The sequence below is a fragment of the Caretta caretta genome, chromosome 5 (genome assembly GCF_965140235.1).
Source record: "Caretta caretta isolate rCarCar2 chromosome 5, rCarCar1.hap1, whole genome shotgun sequence".
Lineage (NCBI taxonomy): Eukaryota > Metazoa > Chordata > Testudines > Cheloniidae > Caretta > Caretta caretta.
The window spans coordinates 121,395,628-121,418,989 of NC_134210.1; the positions used below are offsets into that span (position 1 = coordinate 121,395,628).

The window sequence follows — 23,362 nt, forward strand, 5'->3', positions numbered from 1 at the left end:
TTCCCACTTCCTGTGTTCTTCCTCCTCACACTTTCAATACAACCCTCATGTCATTTCCTCCTCCGTCCCCCATCCCTCTGTCTTTCCCACCCCTGTAATCCACTCGCCCATCCATTCACCACCGTCACCATCCCACTTCTCCCATCCTGTCCCTACATCCACTGAGGAGCTCTGCTGCCAACTCCGGCTTCTGCCCAACAGCCCCCAGCCCGAGATCAGAGGGGAGAGGAGATAAAGAGTCTATGTCCAGTGGGAGATTAGGGTGGCATCCAGTTCCGGTTACCTGCATGCAGAGACAACGCTGGCGATCGCTTTCAGCAGCTCCTCCTGTGAGCATTAAAAAAAAAGTGAGATGTGCTCATGAGAACAACTTCACGGTGAGACAGTGCTTTCCTCCTGCACGGTTTTCACTGGTATCCCTAACTCTGTGGCTCAGACTCAGATGCTGGAGAAGCATCCAAATGCCACTCACCTCTACAAGGGGCACATTCTTTCCATCACGCCACTATAAACTGCACTGTTTTAATCTCATCCTCCCCACTCACTCATTCTTCCCGCAGAAAACTAGCTGACTAGATGCCTACATTCCAAAAACATGACACAGCCAGGTTCTCACTCACACTGTCCTGGCTGCAAAACTGGGCCTTAAAGTGTGTCTAAATGCGTGCTGCCAGAGGAATAGAAAGTTGTCTGAAGAACCAGATTCTCATTTACGTTAAGGTTTTTTTGTTTTGTTTTTTTTAACTCCATGTGCTTACGTATGCTACTTGGTGCACTTATTTCCATTACCGACTGGGCATAGCCAGAGTTTTCCCATTTCCACCACCTTTAATTCCTCTGGTTCCATGCCTCGTCATTTAAAAACATGCACAAGTCCCACTCGCTCTAAATCAAACAGGAACAAAGCAGTTTGGGTATCTGATCTATTAAACAGCCACATGCTCAGGCCAGAAAACCTCAGTGCCCCTCTTTGTATCATAGGAACACACAGGACAGGAAGGGTCCATCAACCAAAGCAAGATACATTTGGAATCACACTCCCTGCAGGGATGGGAATGTTTATGGCTCGCTATGTTCCATTTCTGGGCTAAGGGACTGAACACCTGAGCCTCTCTCAATCCACTTGGCCCCACTTGTTTACCTTTCCTGTCCACGTTCTTCCAGATAGACCTTGCAACAATGCACCAACCACCATTCCCAGATGGGGCGGCACCAGGGAACCAGTTTGTTTGGCAATAGATGCCATGGCAGCTGCTCCCTGGGCTTTCATCTTCCAAGACGGGGACTGCAGAGCCTTCTGGGTAATGGCGATCAACTCCTGCATATACAACCTAATGCCACCATAAGTGCCTGTGTATCAAACACAGAGAAAAGCTGTAATTTTAGGACATCAAAGGAAAAAAAAGCTGATCCTCAAGTAGTAAAAGGATTCTCCTCTTCTGGCTGTGAGCCGAGTCACCACAGTAACCTCCAGATGACTCATCGTAGAGCCAAGTAACTGGGAGTCATTCCAGCTCCTCCTCACCATGTTTGCTAAATCCTTCAGAACTGATTTAAGAGGGTCTTTAATACACAATTGAACAGGAGAGCCTATCTCCATCCCTTGATCTTGTGAGGATTGGGGTATTTCTCTTGTCAATTTCCAGGGACATTTTATTTTTCTTCAAAAACCATATCCCTTACTAAATTTGATGGCTGCAGTTCCTCAGGTCCTAGGGAAGAGGTCTGCAACAGTAACCTACTGACTGGTTGGGACTTTTGAAACCAGATCACTAAACAGCAGAGAAAGAGCACGCAAGTCACTCACAATGGGCAAATTACACAGCTGCATCGTCCTTCATCCCAGGACATAAAGCTGTTGAAACTGGTATCCAGAGCCCTCCTTTGGGTAACACCCACTCTTTGGAGTTAATACTATGAGCACCACCTACTAGACCCCAAACCAAAAGAGATCTCCAATTTCAATCAGGCTAGCACAGGTACTGGGCATCAGCCTTAATGCCCCTCCCTCCATCAGTACCTGCAGCAAGAGCAAATTTCATTCCATGAAGCTTTTGAATGCTGGGGCTGAGATTTTCAAAAATATCTACGGTATCCCCTATTACAATAGCATCCAGCGCCTCACAACCTGTAATTCATGTATATCCATCACGTGTTGTCCCCACTTTGCATATGGGAAACTGAGGCACAAAGAGGCTAAGTGACTTGCCCAAGGTCACACAGGTTTTGTGTGGTAGAGCAGGGAACTAAACAGGCATCTCCCAGACCCGAGGCTACAGCTGTAATCATTGGGTCATCCTTCTTGATAAAAAGGCGGCCGAAAGATAGTAGCCTACACCCTGATTTAAGCACCTAAATAAGCAGCTTGATTTTTCTTTTTTTTTTTGAACAAGCATTGGCACCTAGCAACTCCCGCTGAAGCCATCTTGTCACCCATCCCTCCCTACAATATCTGGAAAGTGCGAAAGGTGGGCAGGGTCTCTGGTAGGAAATGAAGGTTTGGCTGGGTTTGGTTTTAAAATAAAAAAAATTAAATTAAAAAAAGCATAGTTAGGGTGACCAGCAAGTCCTATTAAAACAGGTCCCTAAAGATACAATATTAGTCTTTTCATGTGTTTTGATATCAATTGGTTAAAAATAACCTTGCAAATTTTCCCACACTCTTCAAAAATTTTCTGCAGAGAAGACAGTTACCGTTTTCCGAAACTGGTGGGTTCTTCAAGATGTGTTGCTGATGTCCATGCCACACGAGGTGCGTGCGCTTGCCATATACGCTGGTGCCAGAAGTTTTTCCCTCCGTGGTATCTGCAGTGGATGGCTCTGGCACCCCCTGGAGCGGCGCACACATGCCATGGTATAAGGGGCGCTGCCAGCTCCCCCAACTCTCAGTTCCTTCTTCCCGGAAACTCCGACAGTGGGAAAAGAGGGCGGGTTGTGGAATGGACACGAGCAACACATCTCGAAGAACACCAGTTACGGAAAACATAACTGTCTTCCCTTCTTCGAGTGCTTGCTCAGGTCCATTCCACGTTAGGGGACTCCCAAGCAGTGCCAACAGAGGCACCGGGTAGGAGTTCATGGACGAGCAGATTGCAACACAGCCCTGCCGAACCAAGCGTCGTCCCTGGCCTGCTGCGTGATGGCATAATGCACCATGAACGTGTGAACCAAGGACCACGTCACAGCCCTGGAAACGTCCTGGATGGGAACGTGTGCCAGGAAGGCTGCCGAGGACACCTGAGCTCTGGTCAAGGGGGTCCTCACAATCAGCGGTAGAAGTGGGACCTGTGCCAGCTCGTAACAGTCTAGATGCCAGAGGTGATCCAGCTGGAAATCCTCTGTGAGGACCCCAGAAGGCCCTTTACCCTGTCCGCTGTCGCGACGAAGAGCTGCGTCAACCTGCGGAAAAGCTTGGCACGCTCCAGGTAAGATGCCAGGGAACGTCTGACGTCCAGGGCGTGCAGCCTCCTTTTCTCACTAATGGTGTGTGGCTTGGGACAAAACACTGGGAGGAAGATGTCTGCCTTCCATGTTAATCAGGACTCTGCCAAAGGTGGTGTCCTGATTAACATGGAAGGCTGGATGGACTTTGTCCTTGTAGGATACTGTATATGGTGGCTCCAATATCTGGGTTTTAAGCTCTGACACTTGCCTCGCGGATGTTATGGCCACAAGGAATGTGTCCTTCCATGACTGGTGGGAGAGGGAGCAGGAGCCGATAGGTTCAAAGGGCTGGCCCGTGAGCCTAGAAAGAACCAAGTTAAGGTTCCACTGTGGGACAGGCGCCCGCGTCGGTGGGAAGAGTCTCTCGAGGCCTCTCAGGAATTGGACAGACATGTCTTGTGAGAACACCATCTGATACTCGATCAGCGGATGAAAAGCGGAGATAGTAGCAAGATGCACCCTGATGGAAGAGAGGGCCAGCCCCTGGTTCTTAAAATGGAGCAGGTAATCTAAGATAGATTGTAAGAAGGAGCACGACGGAGAGATGCTACGCTCAGACACCCAGTGGGAGAACCTCATCCACTTAGCCGGGTAGGTTGCTCTAATGGAAGGCTTCCCGCTTTCCGGGAGGACGTGCTGGACCACGTTAGAGCAGGTCCACTCCTCCGAGTTCAACCATGCAACATCCACGCTGTGAGGTGGAGGGGGGAGAGGTTGGGGTGAAGGAGATGCCCGTGATCCTGAGAGAGCAGATCTGGTCAGTCGGGAAGGGGCCAGGGAGTGGCCACCACCAGGTCCATCAGTGTGCCAAACCAATGTTGGCCATGCCAGGGTGACCATGATGACTTCGGCTTTGTCTCTCTTGACCTTTGACAGGACTCTGCTGATGACTGGGATTGGAGGGAACACGTACATCAGTTTCCTCCGACCATGACAGAAGGAAGGTGTCGGAGAGGGAGCACTTGCCCAGGCCCTGCAGGGAACAGAAGAGATGACATTTCCTGTTCTGTCTGATGGCGAACAGATCCACTCGGGGAGTTCCCCACCTCTGGAAGAGTGTCTGGGCTACCTCTGGATCAAGCAACCACTCATGGTGAAAGAAAAGACCTGCTGAGGCAATCTGTCAGCGTGTTCCTGACACCGGGGAGGTGACAGGCTTCCAGGTGGATCGTGTGGTCGATGCAGAAATCCCACAATCTGAGAGCCTCTTGGCAGAGCGCCGAAAAGCATGCTCCCCACTGCCTGTTGATGTACAACATCGAGGCTGTACTGTCCATCAACACTCTCACCACCTTGCCCGCCAGGTGCGGTAGAAAGACTCCGCAGGCCAAGTGTACTGCTCTGAGCTCTTTGACGATTATATGCAACGTCCTCTGGGGACCATATGCCCTGGATCTGGAGGCCACCAAGATGCACTCCCCAGCCGAAGTCCAAGGCGTCCGATATCAACTCAATTATGTGACAAGGGTTGTCAAATGGAACTCCTTCCAGGACCGTCCTGGGGTTACTTCACCATTGTAGCGAGGTAAGTATTGTCAGTGGGATGGTAATGACCTTTTCGAAGTGATCTCTAGACTGAGAATAGACCGTCGCCAGTCACTGCAGTAAGGGCCACATCCGGAGCCTGGCATGGGGGACAACGTATGTGCATGCTGCCATGTGGCCCAACAGGCTCAGGCAAACCCTGGCCATGGTCAGGGGAACGCGGAGACTCCCACGATGAGCTTCACCAACGCTTGGAACCTCTCCTGCGGCAGGAACACTCTGGCACAGATAGAGTTGAGCACCGCTCCAATGAATTCTATCCTCTGCACCAGAACTAACGTCGACTTTTAGTCGTTTACCAGCAGGCCCAGGGATCGGCACACGGCCTGCAGCACTGCAACATCCCTTTGGACTTGGGACTTTGAGCAGCCTTTGACGAGCCAGTCATTGAGGTACAGGTAGATCTGGACACCTCGACGTCTGAGGTAAGCGGCTATTACCGACATGCACTTGAAGAACACCCTTGGTGCTGACGCAAGACTGAATGGGAGGAATGCGAACTGATAGTTGTCGGGTCCCACTGTGAAACGTAGGAAGCTTCTGTGACTTGAAAGATCGCTATGTGGAAATATGCGTCCTTCAATTTGAGGGCGGCATATCAGTCTCACAGATCCAGGGACGGGATGATTGAGGCCAGGGAGACCACGTGGAACTTCAGCTTCAAGTATTTGTTGAGGTTTTGCAGGTTCAGGATGGGCCATAGACCACCCTTGGCCTTCAGGATTAGAAAGTACCGAGAATAGAACCCTTTGTTCCTGTACTCACGAGGAACCTTTCCGACCGCACCCAACTGTGGCAACCCTTCTACCTCCCGTGCAAGAAGACTCTTGTGAGAGGTGTCCCTGAAGAGGGATGGGGAAGGGGGGCTAGAAAGAAACTGGAGCATATAACCCTGTACCACAGTATTGAGGATCCAGCAGTTCGAAGTTATAGAGGTCCATGCGGGGAGGAAAAAAGAAAAGGCGGTTGGAGAACAGCAGGAAAGACAGATCATAGAATCATAGAATATCAGGGTTGGAAGGGACCCCTGAAGGTCATCTAGTCCAACCCCCTGCTCAAAGCAGGACCAATTCCCAGATCTGGGCTATAGTCTGGTAGGTCGCCCTCGGACGCACCCTAAAAATGCTCACTTGCCTCCCCGATTATTGCGGGTCGAGCCCAATTGGGCAAAGGGGGGAGGTGGGTGGCTCGGGCAGCGCTTGTAGCCCCTGCTCTTTTTGTGGGGTGGCTCCTGCCGGGGTGGGCTCCCTTGACCCTGAGATGGCTGTGGTTTGAGCCACTTACGGGCTGGACCAGGGACGTACAGCCCTGGAGTTTTCAGGGTAGTGCTTTCAGTGTCTTTCGGTCCATGCAGCTTTGGTCCATCTGCTCTGCAAACAGGGCCTGGCCGTCGAAGGGGAGGTCCTGCATCAACTGCTGAGCCTCAGTCGACAGACCTGAGAGGAGCAGCCAGGATGCCCTCTGCATGGAGATGGCAGAGGCCATGGTGCAAGCCATGGAGTCCGCTGTGTCCGAAGCTGCCTGGAGGGCTGCTCTGGCCACAGCCATGCCCTCCTCGAGGATCGCCCGGAATTCCTTCCTGGACCCTTCGGGCAGCAAGAGCTTGAATTTGGCCATGGCCTGCCACATTTTGTAGTCACAGCGACTAAGGAGAGCTTGGTGGTTGGCCACTCTCAACTGAAGACTGGAAGACGACTCAAGTTTTCGCACAAACAGACCCAGTCTCTTCAAGTCTTTATTCTTGGGCATAGCCCTGGGTTGACCCTGCCTCTCCCTCTGGTTAACTGCCTCAACTATGACGGAGTTTGTGGCCAGGTGAGTATAGAGATACTCGTGGCCTTTAGCTGGCACAAAATATTTGTGCTCAGCTCTTTTTGAAATGAGTGCCAGGGAGGAGGGGGTTTGCCATAGGGTATTAATAATTTTCAATACCTCCTCATATGGGGTAAAGCCACCCTGGCAGCAGTGTGCCCTCTAACTTTTCCCAACCATGTGTGGAATGAATTTTGTTATGTGCACCAATATGGAGGTGATGTGTGACACTGGCTGGGAGTGTGTGCTTTAGGGTGGGGCTGGGGATGAGAAGCTTGGGGCTGGGATGCAGGGTGAAGTGGGGGGGGGGGGGGGGGGTGAGGGTTCTGGCTGGGGATGGGGTGTGGCCGGGAATGAGGGGTTTGGGGTGCAGGACTTCCCCCAACTGTTTCTCCCCACAGCAGCACCTGGGCTGTGGGGCGGGGGGGAGAGGCACTTCTCCCCAGTCCTGGTAGGTCAGGGGACAGCCCCGAACAGAGCCACCCCGCTCAACCAATCGGTCGCGTGATCGGTGCCAAGGCATTAGAGACATGAAGGGTCAGTCTTGACGGTCATGCCGCGGAGTGCATGCCTCTGAAGGTCTGTGCCAGGTCACTGGCAAGCCGCGCCTTGAATCCTGCTGTCGGTGCCCAGGCTCCGGAGACCGAAGAGGGCTTCTCTGAGCCTGCCTCCCTATTTCCGGGGCATGATGGCTCCGTGCGGGCGAGTGCTGGCGGGACGTCTCCCACGATGGGGAGTGGAGCCGCTGAGGCGGGGACATGCAGAACGGTCCCGAAGTCGGTTTAGCCCTGGGCTTGGGTACCGCCAGAGCCAGTGTGGGCGGCACCGGTAGCGTCAGGATCTCCTGTGCTGCCTGCAGGTCCTTGGGCGTCGACGGAACTTCGAGTTGACAAAGGCCCTCATCACAGTCTGGTGTGGCAAGCATAGTACGGGATGGGCTAGACCGCTCGAATGGAGCTGGGGACTGACTCCCTGATGGAGGTGTTGAGCTGCCCAGCATGAGTCTTGGCTCTCCTCTGGCCCTCTCCTTTCCCTTACGGGAAGTGGGAGATGTTTCCCTCACGATCCTCTTGGGCTTCTTGGCCGGGGACAGGGATCGGTGCCAGCTTGTCGATGGCACCAGCGGGGCGCTCCGCACCAACGCTGCAGTTCTTGGGGCTAAGTCAGACCTGTGCTCCGGTGCCAAGGTCAGCACCGACTCCATCAGGAGTGTCCTGAGATGGATGTCTCTCCCCCTTTTTGTTCAGGGTTTAAATGATTTACAGATGCGACACTTGTTGCTTATGTGTCTTTCGCCTAGACACCTTAAACAATTACCATGCGGGTCGCTGACGAGCATAGGCTGCTTACAATGATCGCACGACTTAAAGCCTGGGGACCGGGCCGGGGACCAGGGCATGCCCCGGTCCTAGGCCGAGTCCTGTCTGGGACCAACTAACTAGAACTAACAGTGGGGTAACCAGACAGCACGTGTGAAAAATTGGGACGGGGGTGGGGGGTAATAGGAGCCGATATAAGAAAAAGACCCAAAAATGGAGACTGTCCCTATAAAATCGGGTCACCCTAACTAACACTAAGGGTAACTATTAACTATATACAACTTTTCTACAGGAAAAAACGTTCGTGAGACACACTGAACAAAGCGAAAAGCTAACCAAAGCAGCAGACGTTCCAGCACCATCACTGGCAGCAAGAAGGAACTGAGGGTGGGGGGAGCTGGCGGCGCCCCTGTCAAGGTTCCTCCCCCACTCTGAACTCTAGGGTACAGATGTGGGGACCTGCATGAAAAACCTCCTAAGCTTATCTTTACCAGCTTAGGTCAAAACTTCCCCAAGGTACAAAATATTACACCCGTTATCCTTGGAATGGCCGCTACCACCACCAAACTAATACTGGTTACTGGGGAAGAGCTGTTTGGACGCGTCTTTCCCCCCAAAATACTTCCCAAAACCTTGCACCCCATTTCCTGGACAAGGTTTAGTAAAAAGCCTCACCAATTTGCCTAGGTGACTACAGACCCAGACCCTTGGATCTTAAGAACAATGAACAATCCTCCCAACACTTGCACCCCCCCTTTCCTGGGAAATGTTGGATAAAAAGCCTCACCAATTTGCATAGGTGACCACAGACCCAAACCCTTGGATCTGAGAACAATGAAAAAGCATTCAGTTTTTACAAGAAGACTTTTAATAAAAAATAGAAGTAAATAGAAATAAAGAAATCCCCCCTGTAAAATCAGGATGTAGATATCTTACAGGGTAATTAGATTCAAAAACATAGAGAACCCCTCTAGGCAAAACCTTAAGTTACAAAAAAGATACACAGACAGAAATAGTTATTCTATTCAGCACAATTCCTTTCTCAGCCATTTAAAGAAATCATAATCTAACACATACCTAGCTAGATTACTTACTAAAAGTTCTAAGACTCCATTCCTGTTCTGTCCCTGGCAAGAGCAGCACACAGAGAGAGACAGACTCTTTGTTCCTCTCCCTCCTCCCAGCTTTTGAAAGTATCTTGTCTCCTCATTGGTCATTTTGGTCAGGTGCCAGCGAGGTTACCTTTAGCTTCTTAACCCTTTACAGGTGAGAGGAGCTTTCCCCTGGCCAGGAGGGATTTCAAAGGGGTTTACCCTTCCCTTTATATTTATGACAGCCCCTTATACCACGGCATGTGCGCACCGCTCCAGGGGGCATCAGAGCTGGTCCACTACGGATACCACGGAGGGAAAAACTTCTGGCACTGGTGCATGTGGCGAGCACACACACCCCTAACATGGAATGGACATGAGCAGGCACTTGAATTAGAATTAAAGGTTAAATTTTTCGCATATTTTATGGATGATGTTTCCTCTAGATTCCCAGCAATAAGCAAGTGTCTACCCATCTCCCAGTCAACTTACCAGGTACATTTTCCTGCCACACTTCGGTCCACAGATTAGAATCATCCTTCTCTCCTTTCTCTTCATCTGGGACCTCATGCATGCCCAGAAATGCCAGAGGCAAGACCTGTTTGGCATGGTTCTTCAACACATCCGGGCTGTAGCGCCCGATGGCATGAACAGTTAAAGCACAGCCTATCCTATAGATCGGTTCTGAAGGACAAGGGGAGAAAACAATGACACAGTTTGGTCATTTGGAGCCAGAGACTTCTCTCCCTCGCTGGTGAGAATCCAGAGTGACTCCACGGAAGCAGGGGAGGGAGTCACACGGGTGTATAGGAGAGGAGCAGCATTATGTTTTCTATTAGTTATTCATCCAGTAAATTTACACATTAGTGCACTACATGAATGGGGATGAAAAATACTAGAACACGCCTTGACCAGCATCTCCCACACCCAGGAGCTGGTTCCCTGCATCATATGGTAAGCCTGAAATACCACCAAAAACCACATACCTTCCTTCTCCATGTACCAGCTGTTGAGCTTCTGCAGTAGTTTCTCAGTGCTACTATCCCGGGAGGTCTTTAAAAAAAAAGTCAGAGAGAGACTCAAATCATTTAAATACACGTAACCATCCCCCTCCCCAAAAAAACAATATAATAAATACAATTAAAAGACACCAGCTCACCCGAACTAGATGCCCCATAGCAAATGCAAAAGACTTCTGCACCACGCTGTTGCGATCAGTCAGCCCACTGAGTAAAGCACTCATGAGTTTGCCTGTTTGAAAAGAGACAGGATTGATTCTGCTAACGCAAACTTGGACTAGTACTGCTATGGGTTAGAAAGTGCCTGTATTTTATTACATCATTTCTGTTTCTGCATCAGTCACTTTCTTTAGTTTGTTAATTATGCATGAAAAAGTGTCCTTTAACAGGATGATAAAACTCCATCTGGCCCCATGTAAACACGCAAAACTGAAACCGGTTAGAACAGCTGTCACGGGAGCGTAGCCAGGAGGACAATACTGCTGTTCTGCAGCTAGTGACACGCATAGCCATAGCTGATCTACAAGGGCATCTGGTTTCAGCACCATTGTCCCCCAACCCATTCAACTATATTTCCTTCTCGTAACGTAGACAAGACCTGCCCAAGGCTCCCAAATCGTGATAAAGCCTTGGATGCTCCAACAGTAGCTGTGTCCCTCATTAGGTGGCCAGTAGGGGCTGAACACAAGGCTTTCAGGTCTAACAGCATGAGCCCCTACTTCCTGAGCTGAAAAAGCAACTCCATCAGCTTGAAGGCAGTAGCAGACTTAAAAGCATGAGCGAGTCCCTACAGCAGAACAAAGCCACTGCTGGCCAGTGCATTAAACAAGATTTTCGCAAAGTTGGGCAGCACTGCTGAAGTCCCATTCCAGGGCGGAAACGTGCCCTAGCTGTGTAGGGGGACAGCCCTGTTATATCCTTAATCCCTGGTCATGCTGGTGAAGGAAAATGTGCTCGCAACTGCAGTTAAAACACAGCTATCGCTAGTCGGCGTCAGACATGGCAGGGAGAGGCCCTAGGCCCATTGCTGAGCCACGCCCTCAACCCCTTTTAGGGCTTATCCTACAACCCTTTTCTGCGTGAAGCAGCTCCGAGGGAGGGCCAGGGAACACAAAGAGCACTCTGTGCTGGCAGCAAATAGGGACAGTGGAAACCAGGCTATTCAGAAAAGAGTCTAAACGCATCTGAAAGCGAACCTTACCTGAGTACGGCGTTAAGTCCTGGGGACACTGAGTGGTCAGGGACACAATGACGCTAGCACAGCCTCCCTGAAAGGTTGCAAGAGAAAAATCAAGGTTATTAGCTTATCCTACAGAATCCACCAGCTGCACAACAAAGGTGAGTTTATTAGTACACATGTAGAGAAACAAGTAAGGCGGGTGGACAGGAATCCCGATCGGAAAGGTGCAGTTTTCGGCTATTACAAGCGCAGCATAAGGTTGCCGTTGCAGCATTTTGCCTCCCCCACTGCCCAAGTCTTAGTAATGCTGCACACATACCTTAGTGCCCAGGCCTATTCCACTTCTGATCAGCTCACACAGCCGAGGAACCAGCTCACCCAGGACAGACACATCCAGATACTGCAAGCACTATGGAAAGGGAAGGGATGAAAGAGTAAACCTTGAGGCGAAGACACTGAAGCCAGGTCTGTGCCATAAACAGAAAAGATGCAATCTGCTTGTTCTTCACCGCACTTGGGAGCTTACTGTAGCGTGCAGCACTCATTTTAAAGGGACACTGTCAGGCCCCAAATACAGATTAGCAGCCTGATTCATCACGCAGTTACACCCGTCGTACACTTGGGCGACCCCACTGAAACCAACGGTTGCCCCGTTGTAGAGCTGGTGCATCAAAGTGCTGAATTGGGCCCTTTGTATTTTTAAGACTATATAAAATAAAACCGCTACCAAGTAAATAAATTTGTGGGTGTAAATTTTGGCGGGGACATAAACATTCCCCAGCAGCCACGGGAAACCTCAACACCGCAGCACTAACACATCAGAACCAGACAATGCTGAGATTATTTCCAACCTCAATCATCTAAGATGTTAATAGCAAATGGAAGGAAATTTCTCTTCTAAAAACCATGATTTTTTAAACAATCATGTCTCTGGAACACCAGAAACCCCATCAAAAGCATAGCACTTTCCTCCGCTTCCTTCCTAGGGTTTCTATAGATTTAAGTCAGTAATAAAAAAGGAAGCATTCCCATTCCAAGCTACATTGCTCATGGAGTTATGCTGACAGTACAGAAACCCTCAGATTATTAGGACGTTTGGCAACATTGTCACCAAAGGTAAGACTGAGCCATTAGGTGGAGCCCAAGCGTGGTGCGTCAGCTGCAGGCCTTGTGTCTCACGGACAGCCCTCCAAGGCCAATACATCCTGTGAGCAATTTGCTATTGCCCTTTACCAGGGAGTCTGCTTCTCCGAGCCACATGAAATTGCGTCCACATGAGCAGGGGATGCACAGAAGACAAGATGGCTTCATTTCTTTACAGCAGATGGCTGTGCTGGGAGCAGAGCCTGTCTTTGTGGGGCCTGTGCCTGACTACTGCAGGGAGCACTGCGGCCTCGGTGAGACCCAGAGAGCACCCACGGCAGGGGGCAGCAGTGTCACACAGGCCGCTGGGAGGAGGTGAGAAGACACCACCACCAGCCGCCTCTTCTCTCCCAGCCGGGGGAGACAGCAGCAGCCGCTGAAGTCTTTAGGGCACCAGCACATACAATGTCACATACAGCCTTTTATCCACAGGTGCTTTAGAGACCACATAACCGAGCGCACAATGGCACGGAACAGCCACAGCACCTCGCACAACGGAGGTTTTATTAAGAACAACTGGGACAGCCGCCAGCGCCGGTGTTTATATTCCTGTCTGCCTTCATGTCACAGGCTGGGTAAAGAGTGGCGGTCACAGCCCTATCCCTTCTGAAGACAGCCATAGAGTTCAAACCGAAGAAGAGGCCACAGCTGTACTTTTCACTCAGACGGCAGCTCCTCCAGCAGAACAGCATCCCATGACAGCGTGCCTGGGCACCAGTGAAGGCTGAACTCAGGAAAAACAGGTGTGGAATACTGAATAACCTACACCATTTCAACAGCAGCTGGATTTTCCCCAAAGGTTTCCCACTGAAGTACTGTCCTGACCCAGATCTAAATGTCTAAAGCACTAAAAACCACTGGTAGGACAGAAGAAAGAGAAAAACAACAGAGCTCTGAGCCGGTGTCCAAGAGCAATTCCCTCACACTGCCTCCTGTGGACCCAAGCTGGGAACAAATTAGGGTGCAGATCCTCGGGCAAGTGGAGACAAGGCTAACTACAGAGGAGAAGCATTTCGACTCTTAAAGAAGTGGAGGAGTCCCTCCATGCTAGCATTCAGCATCCCCCTGAAATTGTTGGGTCTCCCACGGAGCAACATTAGTTGTCACCCTTAAGAAAAAAACAAACACTCCCTATGCTCTTCACCACATCCTGGGCAGCTCCTCAGCTGGCGCCAACTGTCGCAGCTCTACTGACCTCCATGGAACCATGACAATGGACATCAGATGTGGATCACCCCATGTGTCTGCATGGCAGTTGCTATGATGCAGAAGGAGGGCCAGTAGCCTCCTGGATGAGGTATTGAGGGGGTGGGGGGAGAGAAGGCATTAACCGAATGAAGAGGTGGACAAGAGCCCATACCTGTGGAACTCTGACAATCAAATGAATGGTTGTCTGATAAAAGCCTGAAGAGAAGTTCCCCACCATGTTACCACTTTGATCATTATCCACCCTCCCACAAGTCTACTTTAGGGCCTTTCCTAAATCAAATACCTACCATATTAATTGTTTCCATCATGGGAGACGATTTAGCAGCACTAAGTCTTGCACTATCCATTGCAGCCTAAAGGAAACCGAACAAACAAAACAGACTTAATCTGAAGGCAGTGGAAAAAGCCACCAAATCTCAGCATCAAATGGAACGTGTTTCCCCACAAACTCTGACTCGGGCATGTTTTCGGATAAATACAGGCAAGTAGCAGATGTCAGCAATGGGGCCTTGGGAGATCACAGTAGTCTAATACCCCTCTCCATTAGGAAAGCCCAGGGTTTAATGACAGTGCTGAAAACACCCCAATCTGATCTACACTGGAGTTTACACTATAACTAGCAACGGTGCTTCAGAGGTAGCATTTCTGGGAAACAGGTGCCAGGTTTGTTAGTGTAGATGCAGCCTACATACTTACAGAGGTCTCTGGCTGTTCCAGAACTTTTTATTCAGGGCTGAAGTCAGATTTACTAACAGTTATTGTCAGGATTGCTTTTTTCCCTTTATGAAAGATTGGGGGCACACAGGACATTTAAAAAAATCCTCCAGTAACTCCATGGTTCTCTGTGTCATACACAAACAACAGATAACAGTTCAGTAGATACATTAGCTAATTCCCTTAACACCCTGGGATGCCTCTCATGGAGAGTCGCTGCTTTGTTTTGTTATGTCTGTGGGAGTCTTGAAGCTCTAAATCCTTGTGAAACAGCTGTAAAAATGTCCTCCATGGTTGTTACACTTACTTTCTCCTGATCCGTAGCACGGAGACTCAAATAATTGAGAACCTGGGGTTCCAACACACTTAACGACTCCAACAAAGCTGGAATGAGCTTTGGTGCATGAGGCTTCAGCATAACACCAGCACTTTTACTGATCTTCACAAGAGTGTTAATGCTGGAAAAAAATTGAAGCTCATGTCATCACAGAGCCTGTACAACTTAATCATTTACAAAAACCTTTTCCCCAAGGGTAGCTGGTATCCGTAGTAACTCTGTTCTGACACACCACCAGATTCAGATCTGCTGCCTCGGTAGGAATCTGGAGTATGTCTGTGAATGTAATTTTCCTGTGTCTTTTCTATTTAACGGAGACCAGAATCTTGCCTAGAGTCTCTACTGATACTCACACATTGTTCAGGCTATTTTATCCTCTTGTCCAGATTGCCTGGCATATCCAGTGTGTTGCAAAGATAATATTATTTAGACACATTTGAACACAGAAACAGGAAGCAGCTAAATTATTAGATTAAGAGACACTATGTAAAATCAGCTCAGGGACTTCAGTCATCTCTGCACAAGTGAAACCCCCACCATTTAAAACAATATGTTCAACCACATCACTCCATTCCACACAGGCTGCTTCTCTCACACACATTCCATTTGTTATACCCTCCCTCAAACAATTATTGGCTCAAGACGTGTGCTCATGGACTGTCACTTGAAAATCAGGAAGGCAGCAAAGTACTTTCAGACTCTCACAAGGAAGAAAACAATTTGTGAGAGATTTGTTATGGTTTGTTGTTTTTTAATCTTGCTGGATAATAACTGTGATAGACCCATGCCAGTTGGGTACAGCAGAGTAGTAGAAGGCAGATATACTGGCCACTGGAGAAGCAGTTTTCCATTCCCTGACTGACCAGAGCAGGGGCTGCTCCGGGCTAGGGTGGACATATGACTCCAATTAGCCTGCAAAGAGTCAGTTGAAGCCGTTAGGCTAATGAGAACACCTGACTCCAATTAACCTGCACAGAGTCAGGTGAGGCTGTTAAGCTAATTTGAACACCTGACTCTAATTAAGGCCCTTCTGCTAGTATAAAAGGGCTCACTCCAGTCAGGCCGAAGAGAGTCAGGGAGCCAGAGGAGAGGAAGTGCGGCTGAAGGGCTGGATAATGAAGACATCCTCAAACCACTGGAAAGGGAGCCCCAAGGTAAGGGTGAAGAAGGCGTTAAGAGAGAGAAGTGGGGGAGCTGTGGGGAAGTGGCCCAGGGAAAGGTAGCAACTCTGGCGGTGAAAGCTCAGCTGCCAACAGCTACTGCCATTAGGGTCCCTGGGCCAGAACCCAGAGTAGAGGGCAGGCCCGTGTTCCACTCAACCCGCCACTACAGAAACGCCTTCTGGGGGAAGGCAGACCCCTGTCAGGACAGGAGGCTAAACTGTTCTTCAATAATCCGTAGGGACAACAGAGACTGTGGGAGTTCTCTCACCAACCTCCTTGCTGGCTTATGATGAAAAGAGCTCAGTAGACTGTACCCTGGCCCTAGAGACAGAAGGGCTATGTGGAGGGTTGCAGTGAGCCTCTGAGGCTAGCATAAACCACCTGGAAGCGCGAGACCCATGGGGACAAGGTCAGAGCTCTGCAACATAATGTTAATGGGATCATATTATTTCAGACCGCTTCACTTCAGCTTTTAGCTAACTTCAGAACCTTGGTTACTGCTTCATTTACTTCACTAGCAAAAGGATTACAAAACAATAATCAACGGCAATATGTGCCATTCTTTCATCTCAAAGGATCCTAAAGGGATACAGAAAGTAAAATATTTGTATTCAGGACCACTGAAATGCAGCCACCTCTGGAGTGTGCACAACCAGCACAAAGAATGCTGAAAAAGAGCGATGAAGAGGGAGCAGTGGAGAAATGTTGGCCAAGGAGACACAAGGGTAAGTGCCTTTTCATGAGCATTTTACATGTGCACACAGAGCAGATACATCATCAGCTTGTGAAGACCCACAGAAGAGTCTCACATACTACAAACTGCATGGGGGTCAGTTTACTTGCTGCAGAAATATGGAAAGCTGTATTGACTCCTGCTGAGATGTGAACCTGTGCAACCGCAGAGTCTTTAATTTATTGTCCCCAGATTTTACTTGAGCCCTGGACTCAGTAGCTCCTCTCCTTAGACCAAAGGGGAGGGGGCCTTTGGATGCCCCCAGGAACTCAATAGGTGCAGAGAGGCTAGATATTCTGAATTTGATACTTACACCATTGCACCAGCCCTCTGTTAGTTAAAGAAATTGCACTCTAGGAAACAACTAGAATTCTCTGAGCTGCTGTTTTAACTGGATGAAAGCAGGGGGAGGTGAGAGGGTTGTTTTTTCTGGGGATGGGGAGAGGGGATTAAAATGGGAACCGATTATTGGACACGCTGCAGTTCAGGTGAATAAATCGAATCCCCTTGGAATAAACACAAGCCCAATCCCAAGGGAATTCACAGGATGTAAAACAAACCTCAGAGCCCGAACTTCAGTCACTGTGCTCATCATCCCTTTGTCCAGCAGGCAGGGGAGCAACACTGCTATAGTTCTCTGGCCCGCTGCGCCTTTGGAGGGGTCGCACATCTTCACACACACCTAAGGATAAATAGAGTCGACGTCACAAACTGCTAAATCTTTCCTCAGATTTAACCCAGAGCCTTCCCGCATTCAACGGGAAAAGTTACAGAGGAACCAGAGCCAGAAGACTGGGTCACATTCAGACTTGGTGTACGTAGGTGCAGCCCACTGAAGTCAACGCAGTTGTGCCTGATCATGTCAGGTCTGGGTTTGCCCGTTATATCACCATTATTTTTCTATGGGGGATTACACGCTCAGCCAAATTCCAGCTCAGTGGTATCCCGATATTTGCTCCTGAACGGGGACATGGAGACACGAACCGTGCCGTCCTCCAAACCCAGGCATGGCATCGCCCTGGCCCTCAACAATTGGATCTAGTAACGGTCAGAATGGAAACATGGCTGCTGTGCAGGTTATTTCAGCCAGATTGGCCCAAATGGTCAATGGCCGCAACAGTAGGTGCCAAATTAGGAGAGTCTCAAACGCCAGGAAGGGCAGCTAAACCCTGTTTAGTCAGCTCCATTTCTATGTGCACTATATACTGTACATACCACCACTCTTTAACCCTCTAGAAAAAGAAGGGCACACAGAAGTAGATTTCAGATGTCTTCCTCCAACGTGTCACATTGATTTCAACAGGGGTTATCAGTGTGTACGGGATGCAGGATCACACCTATATTTATCTCCACTGGGCTATAACTTAACACTGTACCTTAGTACCAGGGTAGTTTATATGAGAGTAATTTATAATCAAAGGCCATTCTTGGACAGGTGGAAATGAACTATTATACCCCACCACATACAACACACCCACCGCATACACAGTCTGCAATGAAGAAGTTCAATTTTACCTTACTTAAAGTTTTCAAGGCTAGTTCTGCTGCTTTTCGTACAGACTCCTACAGAAGAAGTTAAAATTCCATTAATATTTTATTTAAACTTTTTACTTTATCATTACTGACCTGGAAAGTCCAAACAAGTATTGACTAATCTGATTCATAACCTGTAGGTTACGTTTAAAAGATCTGTTTGTGTATGGTCAACCTCTTATCACTATTTGTGCATTTACTTTGTTCAGATTCCAAAAAATGGGAACCATGCGCTATGAAATCAATTTGAGCCTGATTTATGGCTGGTTGTCATTTTTCCATTTAAAGGAGTTCCCATGCTTTGTTGCTCCATGCCACTAATGTTAGAGGATCTGTCCTTTTCCAAAAGGAAGCATAAAATCTCTCCTGTATGCTTTATTCTCTACTCAGAAGCATTGCTGAGGAATTCGGTTATATGCTGTTTTTATCAACATCATATTTAGGACTGGTTTTATTTGGCCTTTCACTACACAGCAAAAATGATGCAGTTCCAGCTGAGTTTGTGAAAGTGACAAGGCCTAACCTCCACACCTTCAATCACAGCACAATTTCAGATGCAAAGAAGCTTTAACCCTGCTTGAACAGGCAAAGCTGGATGTTAGAAAATATAAGGATTGATCCTGTAGGACGCTGAACACACTGGCCTGCAGAAACACTTAAGCGTGTGCTTCACTTTCACACATGAGCGATCCCAGCTGGACTACTCATGTGCTTGAAGTTAAGCATTTGCTTAAGTGTTGTGCTGGGTCAGGGCCAGACAGCTCAGCACTTTGCAAGATTGAGCATAAGAGAAATGGAAAACAGTGTGTGCTGTATCCGCACCCCCAAACCTACTAGCTCTCCCAGAACTGCACAAGGTGCTCTGGATAAGCCAAGTGGAAAAGCTCTGAGAAGGAATCCCAACACTATAAGGAAACCATATGAAGAATTTCCCAAGCATTTTACTCACTGGGACCTGAACAGTGGTGAGCACCTATGACTTCCATTGGCTTCAGTGGGAGCTGGGGATGCTCTCACGACCTGCCCCTAGCTAGTAACCGATACTTCACAGAGATACTTTTCTAAACTTGCAGCAGATGGGATATTCCCTCCAGATTTGATAATTACACTTTTTGTAAGAGCTGACAATTTAACAGGAAGCTCTATTACCTTAATATCATCTTGCACTCGGAATAGGGTTTCCCAGATTTCTGGAAGTTTGTCAATAATGTCATCCAGTGGTCGACCTCTTAATAAGTCATTCAGTGCTAGACAGCTGCAAACACAGTTTTGTTTCAGACAGGGATACAATACAATACAATACAGGAATAAAATACTAAAGCCAAAACACCACAGAAAGCCCCACCACACATTATTCTCATCTAAACTTACTTCCAAAGGCAGGCCGTCCTTGGCAGGAAAGACCTCTGGGTCTGACTCTCATTTACATTAAAGCCACTTTGCATCATTTTGGCAGTGTAAAGGGGCCTGAGAGTCAATGAAAATGTCACACACACCTACTAAAAAGCCTCTTTACACTGTCAGAAAGATGCTACGTGACCTTTGTGTAGATGAGAATCAGGCCCCTCTGTCTACAGAATAAAGCAGTAGGCTCATGAAGCTCTATCTCCTTCAACAGATACCTTCATTATATTTCCCGGCCCTGATTCACCACTGCTTTCCTCCAGCTTGACTACATTTGATGTTGGAGGAGTGACACTGGCATAAAACTAGATTAAGGAAGTGGTGAATCACACCCGATAACTGCTACTCACCACCTTCTCCGACAAGCCGGCTTCCTCATTCAGTATGGATCTGCTTCATTGCACATTTAAAAAAAATGTGTATATACCAAAGTACAACACAAAAGCCCACACATTGCAACCTGCTTCCCTTTACAACACAGGCAGATGGTAATTAAAGAAACTACCATAAATGCAATTTGGTTCAAATCCTTGTAACTCACCTGGATCAAAACCAGTTTTCACCCAGACACCAACAGTACATTATATGCTGCAATAAAAGACCCCACAGCACCGAGTCTCAGAATCTGGGTCAGCTGATTCAGGCTTCATCCTCCTCGCTGGGTGTCAGAGCCCAGGCTTCAGGCCAAGCCTGAATGTCTAACCTGATGTTTTATAGCCTGAACCCCAGAGCCGGAGTCAGCTGACCCAGACCCGTCACTGAACTTTCACTGCAGGGGAGACACCGCTCCTTATGAGGGGTCTGAGTGTCCACACGAGGCAGCACCAATGCTCTTCACATAAAGACGGCAATCTTTTTTCCTTAAACAATGAGGACAGCATTTTATTCTCCCCACTCCTGTATTTCTCCAGAACTGCTGAACTAGTTTGGGTCCAACTTTTAACAACAATAAGAATGCAGACTTTGGCAGAGACCAGCCCTGGAAAACTTCAGCCAGAAAAGTGAAAACTGGAGAAAGTTATGGGCAACTGAAAAAGATGGTTTATAATGGAAATGCTTAAGCAACCTTAATTACAGCTGCTGTAATCCAGCTCTAGGTTTATTTTCTAGCCAGAGTATGATATTCTAATAAGTCCCTCTAAGTCTGGGTGGGGAGGTGGAACGGAGGCATTCGATGGATCAGGTTTGGAGCACAGATTCGATATTTATGCTGGTTTACTGATGAGCTATATCAAAAAATGTTTAACTAACAGCAGCTCATGTATCTAACTGCACCCTCCTATCACCAAGTCCTTATACTACACACTGATAAATGGATTGTCCATAGACTCTGACCATGACACAGGATACATCCACACTTCAAAACCCCTCCCAAAACCCAACCAAGCACACCACACACAGAGTGTGCCTCAGAGCCCAGGACAACCGACTCGGGCTCATGCTACAGAGCTAAAAAAAAAAGCAGTGCAGACATTTCTGCTTGGGCTGGAGCCTGGGCTTGGAGTTGCTCCCCACTCGCCATGTTTCAGAGCCTGGGCTCCAGCCAGAGCATGTACATGGCTGTTTTTAGCCCTGCAGCACAAGCCCGAGTCAGCTGACCCCAGTTCTGAGCCTCACTGCTGCAGGTTTTAGTTTGCAGTGTAGACATACCCTGAAACTTTTCAGGCTCTGGGACCCCTAAGAACTTTGCAATCAGAAGACCCTTTTCTTCAGAGCCTTTAGCCCAGTATCGCAGCAGGGCTGAATGGGATCTAACAATGAAACACAAGGCGTTGCGGTACGTCCTACCACAGCACGACTCTATTCTGGTGGTGGGTTCCGTTCTGCCTCCTTCCTCCTCCCCACCCCTCGGCCCTTCTCCTTTCTAAATCCACTAAAATTTCTAAAGACTTGCTGGTAGTTTTGTTTAAAGAGGAAGAGGTCACTGTTCAACTATACCTGGATTCTCTGATCCTCCACATGTTGCTGGTCAGATTGTTGAGCAGATCATCCAGAATCTCCTTCATGTATTTATCAACCTGGTGGAAGAAAAGAAAAAATCATAGACAAGGAGCAGCCTGCAGCTTCCCACCAAGGCTCTGGCCTTGGAACTGGATCCACATACAGGGGTGTGACTGCATGATTGGGACCGTAGCAAGCAAAAGTCCAGGTCTTTAGCTAGTACCTGCCAAGATTTTCCAGCTTTCTAAGAAAGGTCTTTGTGGACGAGAGACAGTGCCCCCAGAGATACCAGCCAAAGTACAGCAAATCCTGATCAACTGGGAAAGGTCAGAGCTGACCTTGCATGAGCCTGTTCTGCTCGGGCTGGCTCTCTTGTTCCAGTTTGGAAGGGACTTCCCCTCTGCTGGTTCAGAGCCCAAGGCTGAGGGGAGCCACATTAGCCATGTGGAGGAGGGAAAGGCTAGAGCCCTCCAGCCCTTTTGTTATGGAGAGGTTTGGAAGCAGAAATAAACAGGTCTCTAGAGCCTCTGAATCTGCTTATGGAGTTTCTTATGGGGAGAGATAGGATTGGGGCTAAGAAAACTCACTAATCTATTCCAGAGTTTCAGGAGCCTAGTACTGAGCTCTCCTACCTCCTGTAGCTTGGGGACAGCTTCTTCCACTGAGTTAGCATCTGCCTCTTCCAATGAGCCACCTCCTCGCCACTTCAGGGAAGCTGATCAGCTGATCTTTGGCTGCCACAACCCCAGAGCCCTCTTCAGCCACTGATGGGTGAACTGTACCCTCACAAAGCAGCAGGGGCCCCTAGGGGCTTCTCATAAGAAAGGCAGGAAGTGCTGCAACCCCCTTCTTTATGGGGCATCAGAGCTTGAACGTGGCCCTTGCAGATGAGCTCAGGAAGGTCCTTCCATGCATAACAGGGAGCGTGGAGACATCTGTGCATCTTCCATTTCTCCCAATAAATTCCACATCCCCAGTTCTACTTGGCTATTTTAGGACCTACTCTACACAGTGACGGGTTTCCTCCTCCTCATACAGCACAGATCATCAGTGCCTTTCACAAAATGCTCCTCAGCTACTTCTTGCTGAGAATCCCGTTGCGATGCTCAAGCACGTAGCTTTGCACTCCAACACCCTACAGACCCAAATGGGACACGAGAACTCATGCTCACTCACCGCAGATTTGTCGGTGACAAGCGCGTTCCAAATGCTGGTCATAGCCTGTCGAATGCCCATGTTGGGATCAAACTGGTAACGATAGAGACGGGGGACCAGCTGGGGCAAAAACGGAGCTAGCTGCTCGCCAGCCTTTGTAGCGATCACGTTGAAACCGAACGCTGCTCCCTAAAAGGAGGAAGAATGGATGTATTTGATTCATTTCAGCGGACAAGTGCATCTATATTACTTGTTTAGGGCCCAATCCTGAGCCCACTGAAGTCAACGGCAAAGCTTCCACAGAGATAAGCAATGTAGGATCAGATCCCTGTTGCACCCCGGATTTGTCATTGCTCAGTTACGTTCCCTATGTTATCTGGTTAGTATAAAAGTGAAGCCAAATATTGACTTTAAGGACCAATCCCACAGCTTTGAGCCACACAGTCAGCCTCCCAACAGGTAATGCAGTGTATGTGCAGCGAAGGGAGGATAACTTAATGACATATCACATATTCTCTCTCCCTCACTCTTCTTCATTTTGAGGCATCTCCTCAGCCCTCTGATCTAGAGATGGTGAGTGAGGGGGGTATACATCTGTGCAATAGTGAGCATTACAATAA

The 23,362-nt window shown here is 48.6% G+C and overlaps 1 protein-coding gene across 2 annotated transcripts in view; it reads right to left on the bottom strand.

Moving 5' to 3' along the window:
- Positions 1–23,362, bottom strand: part of ECPAS (Ecm29 proteasome adaptor and scaffold) — a 91,534-nt gene that overhangs the window by 10,130 nt on the left and 58,042 nt on the right. For both annotated transcript variants that reach the window (XM_048850792.2, XM_048850791.2), the window contains exons 30-43: positions 22,764–22,931; positions 21,585–21,664; positions 19,392–19,497; positions 18,225–18,272; positions 17,270–17,391; positions 14,784–14,934; positions 14,050–14,115; positions 11,730–11,819; positions 11,432–11,498; positions 10,371–10,462; positions 10,198–10,264; positions 9,704–9,895; positions 1,142–1,350; positions 284–327 (exon numbers count right to left, since the gene is read on the bottom strand). In XM_048850792.2, the coding sequence (XP_048706749.1) occupies positions 284–327; positions 1,142–1,350; positions 9,704–9,895; positions 10,198–10,264; positions 10,371–10,462; positions 11,432–11,498; positions 11,730–11,819; positions 14,050–14,115; positions 14,784–14,934; positions 17,270–17,391; positions 18,225–18,272; positions 19,392–19,497; positions 21,585–21,664; positions 22,764–22,931 (1,502 nt within the window). The remainder of the gene's footprint in view (positions 1–283; positions 328–1,141; positions 1,351–9,703; positions 9,896–10,197; positions 10,265–10,370; positions 10,463–11,431; positions 11,499–11,729; positions 11,820–14,049; positions 14,116–14,783; positions 14,935–17,269; positions 17,392–18,224; positions 18,273–19,391; positions 19,498–21,584; positions 21,665–22,763; positions 22,932–23,362) is intronic.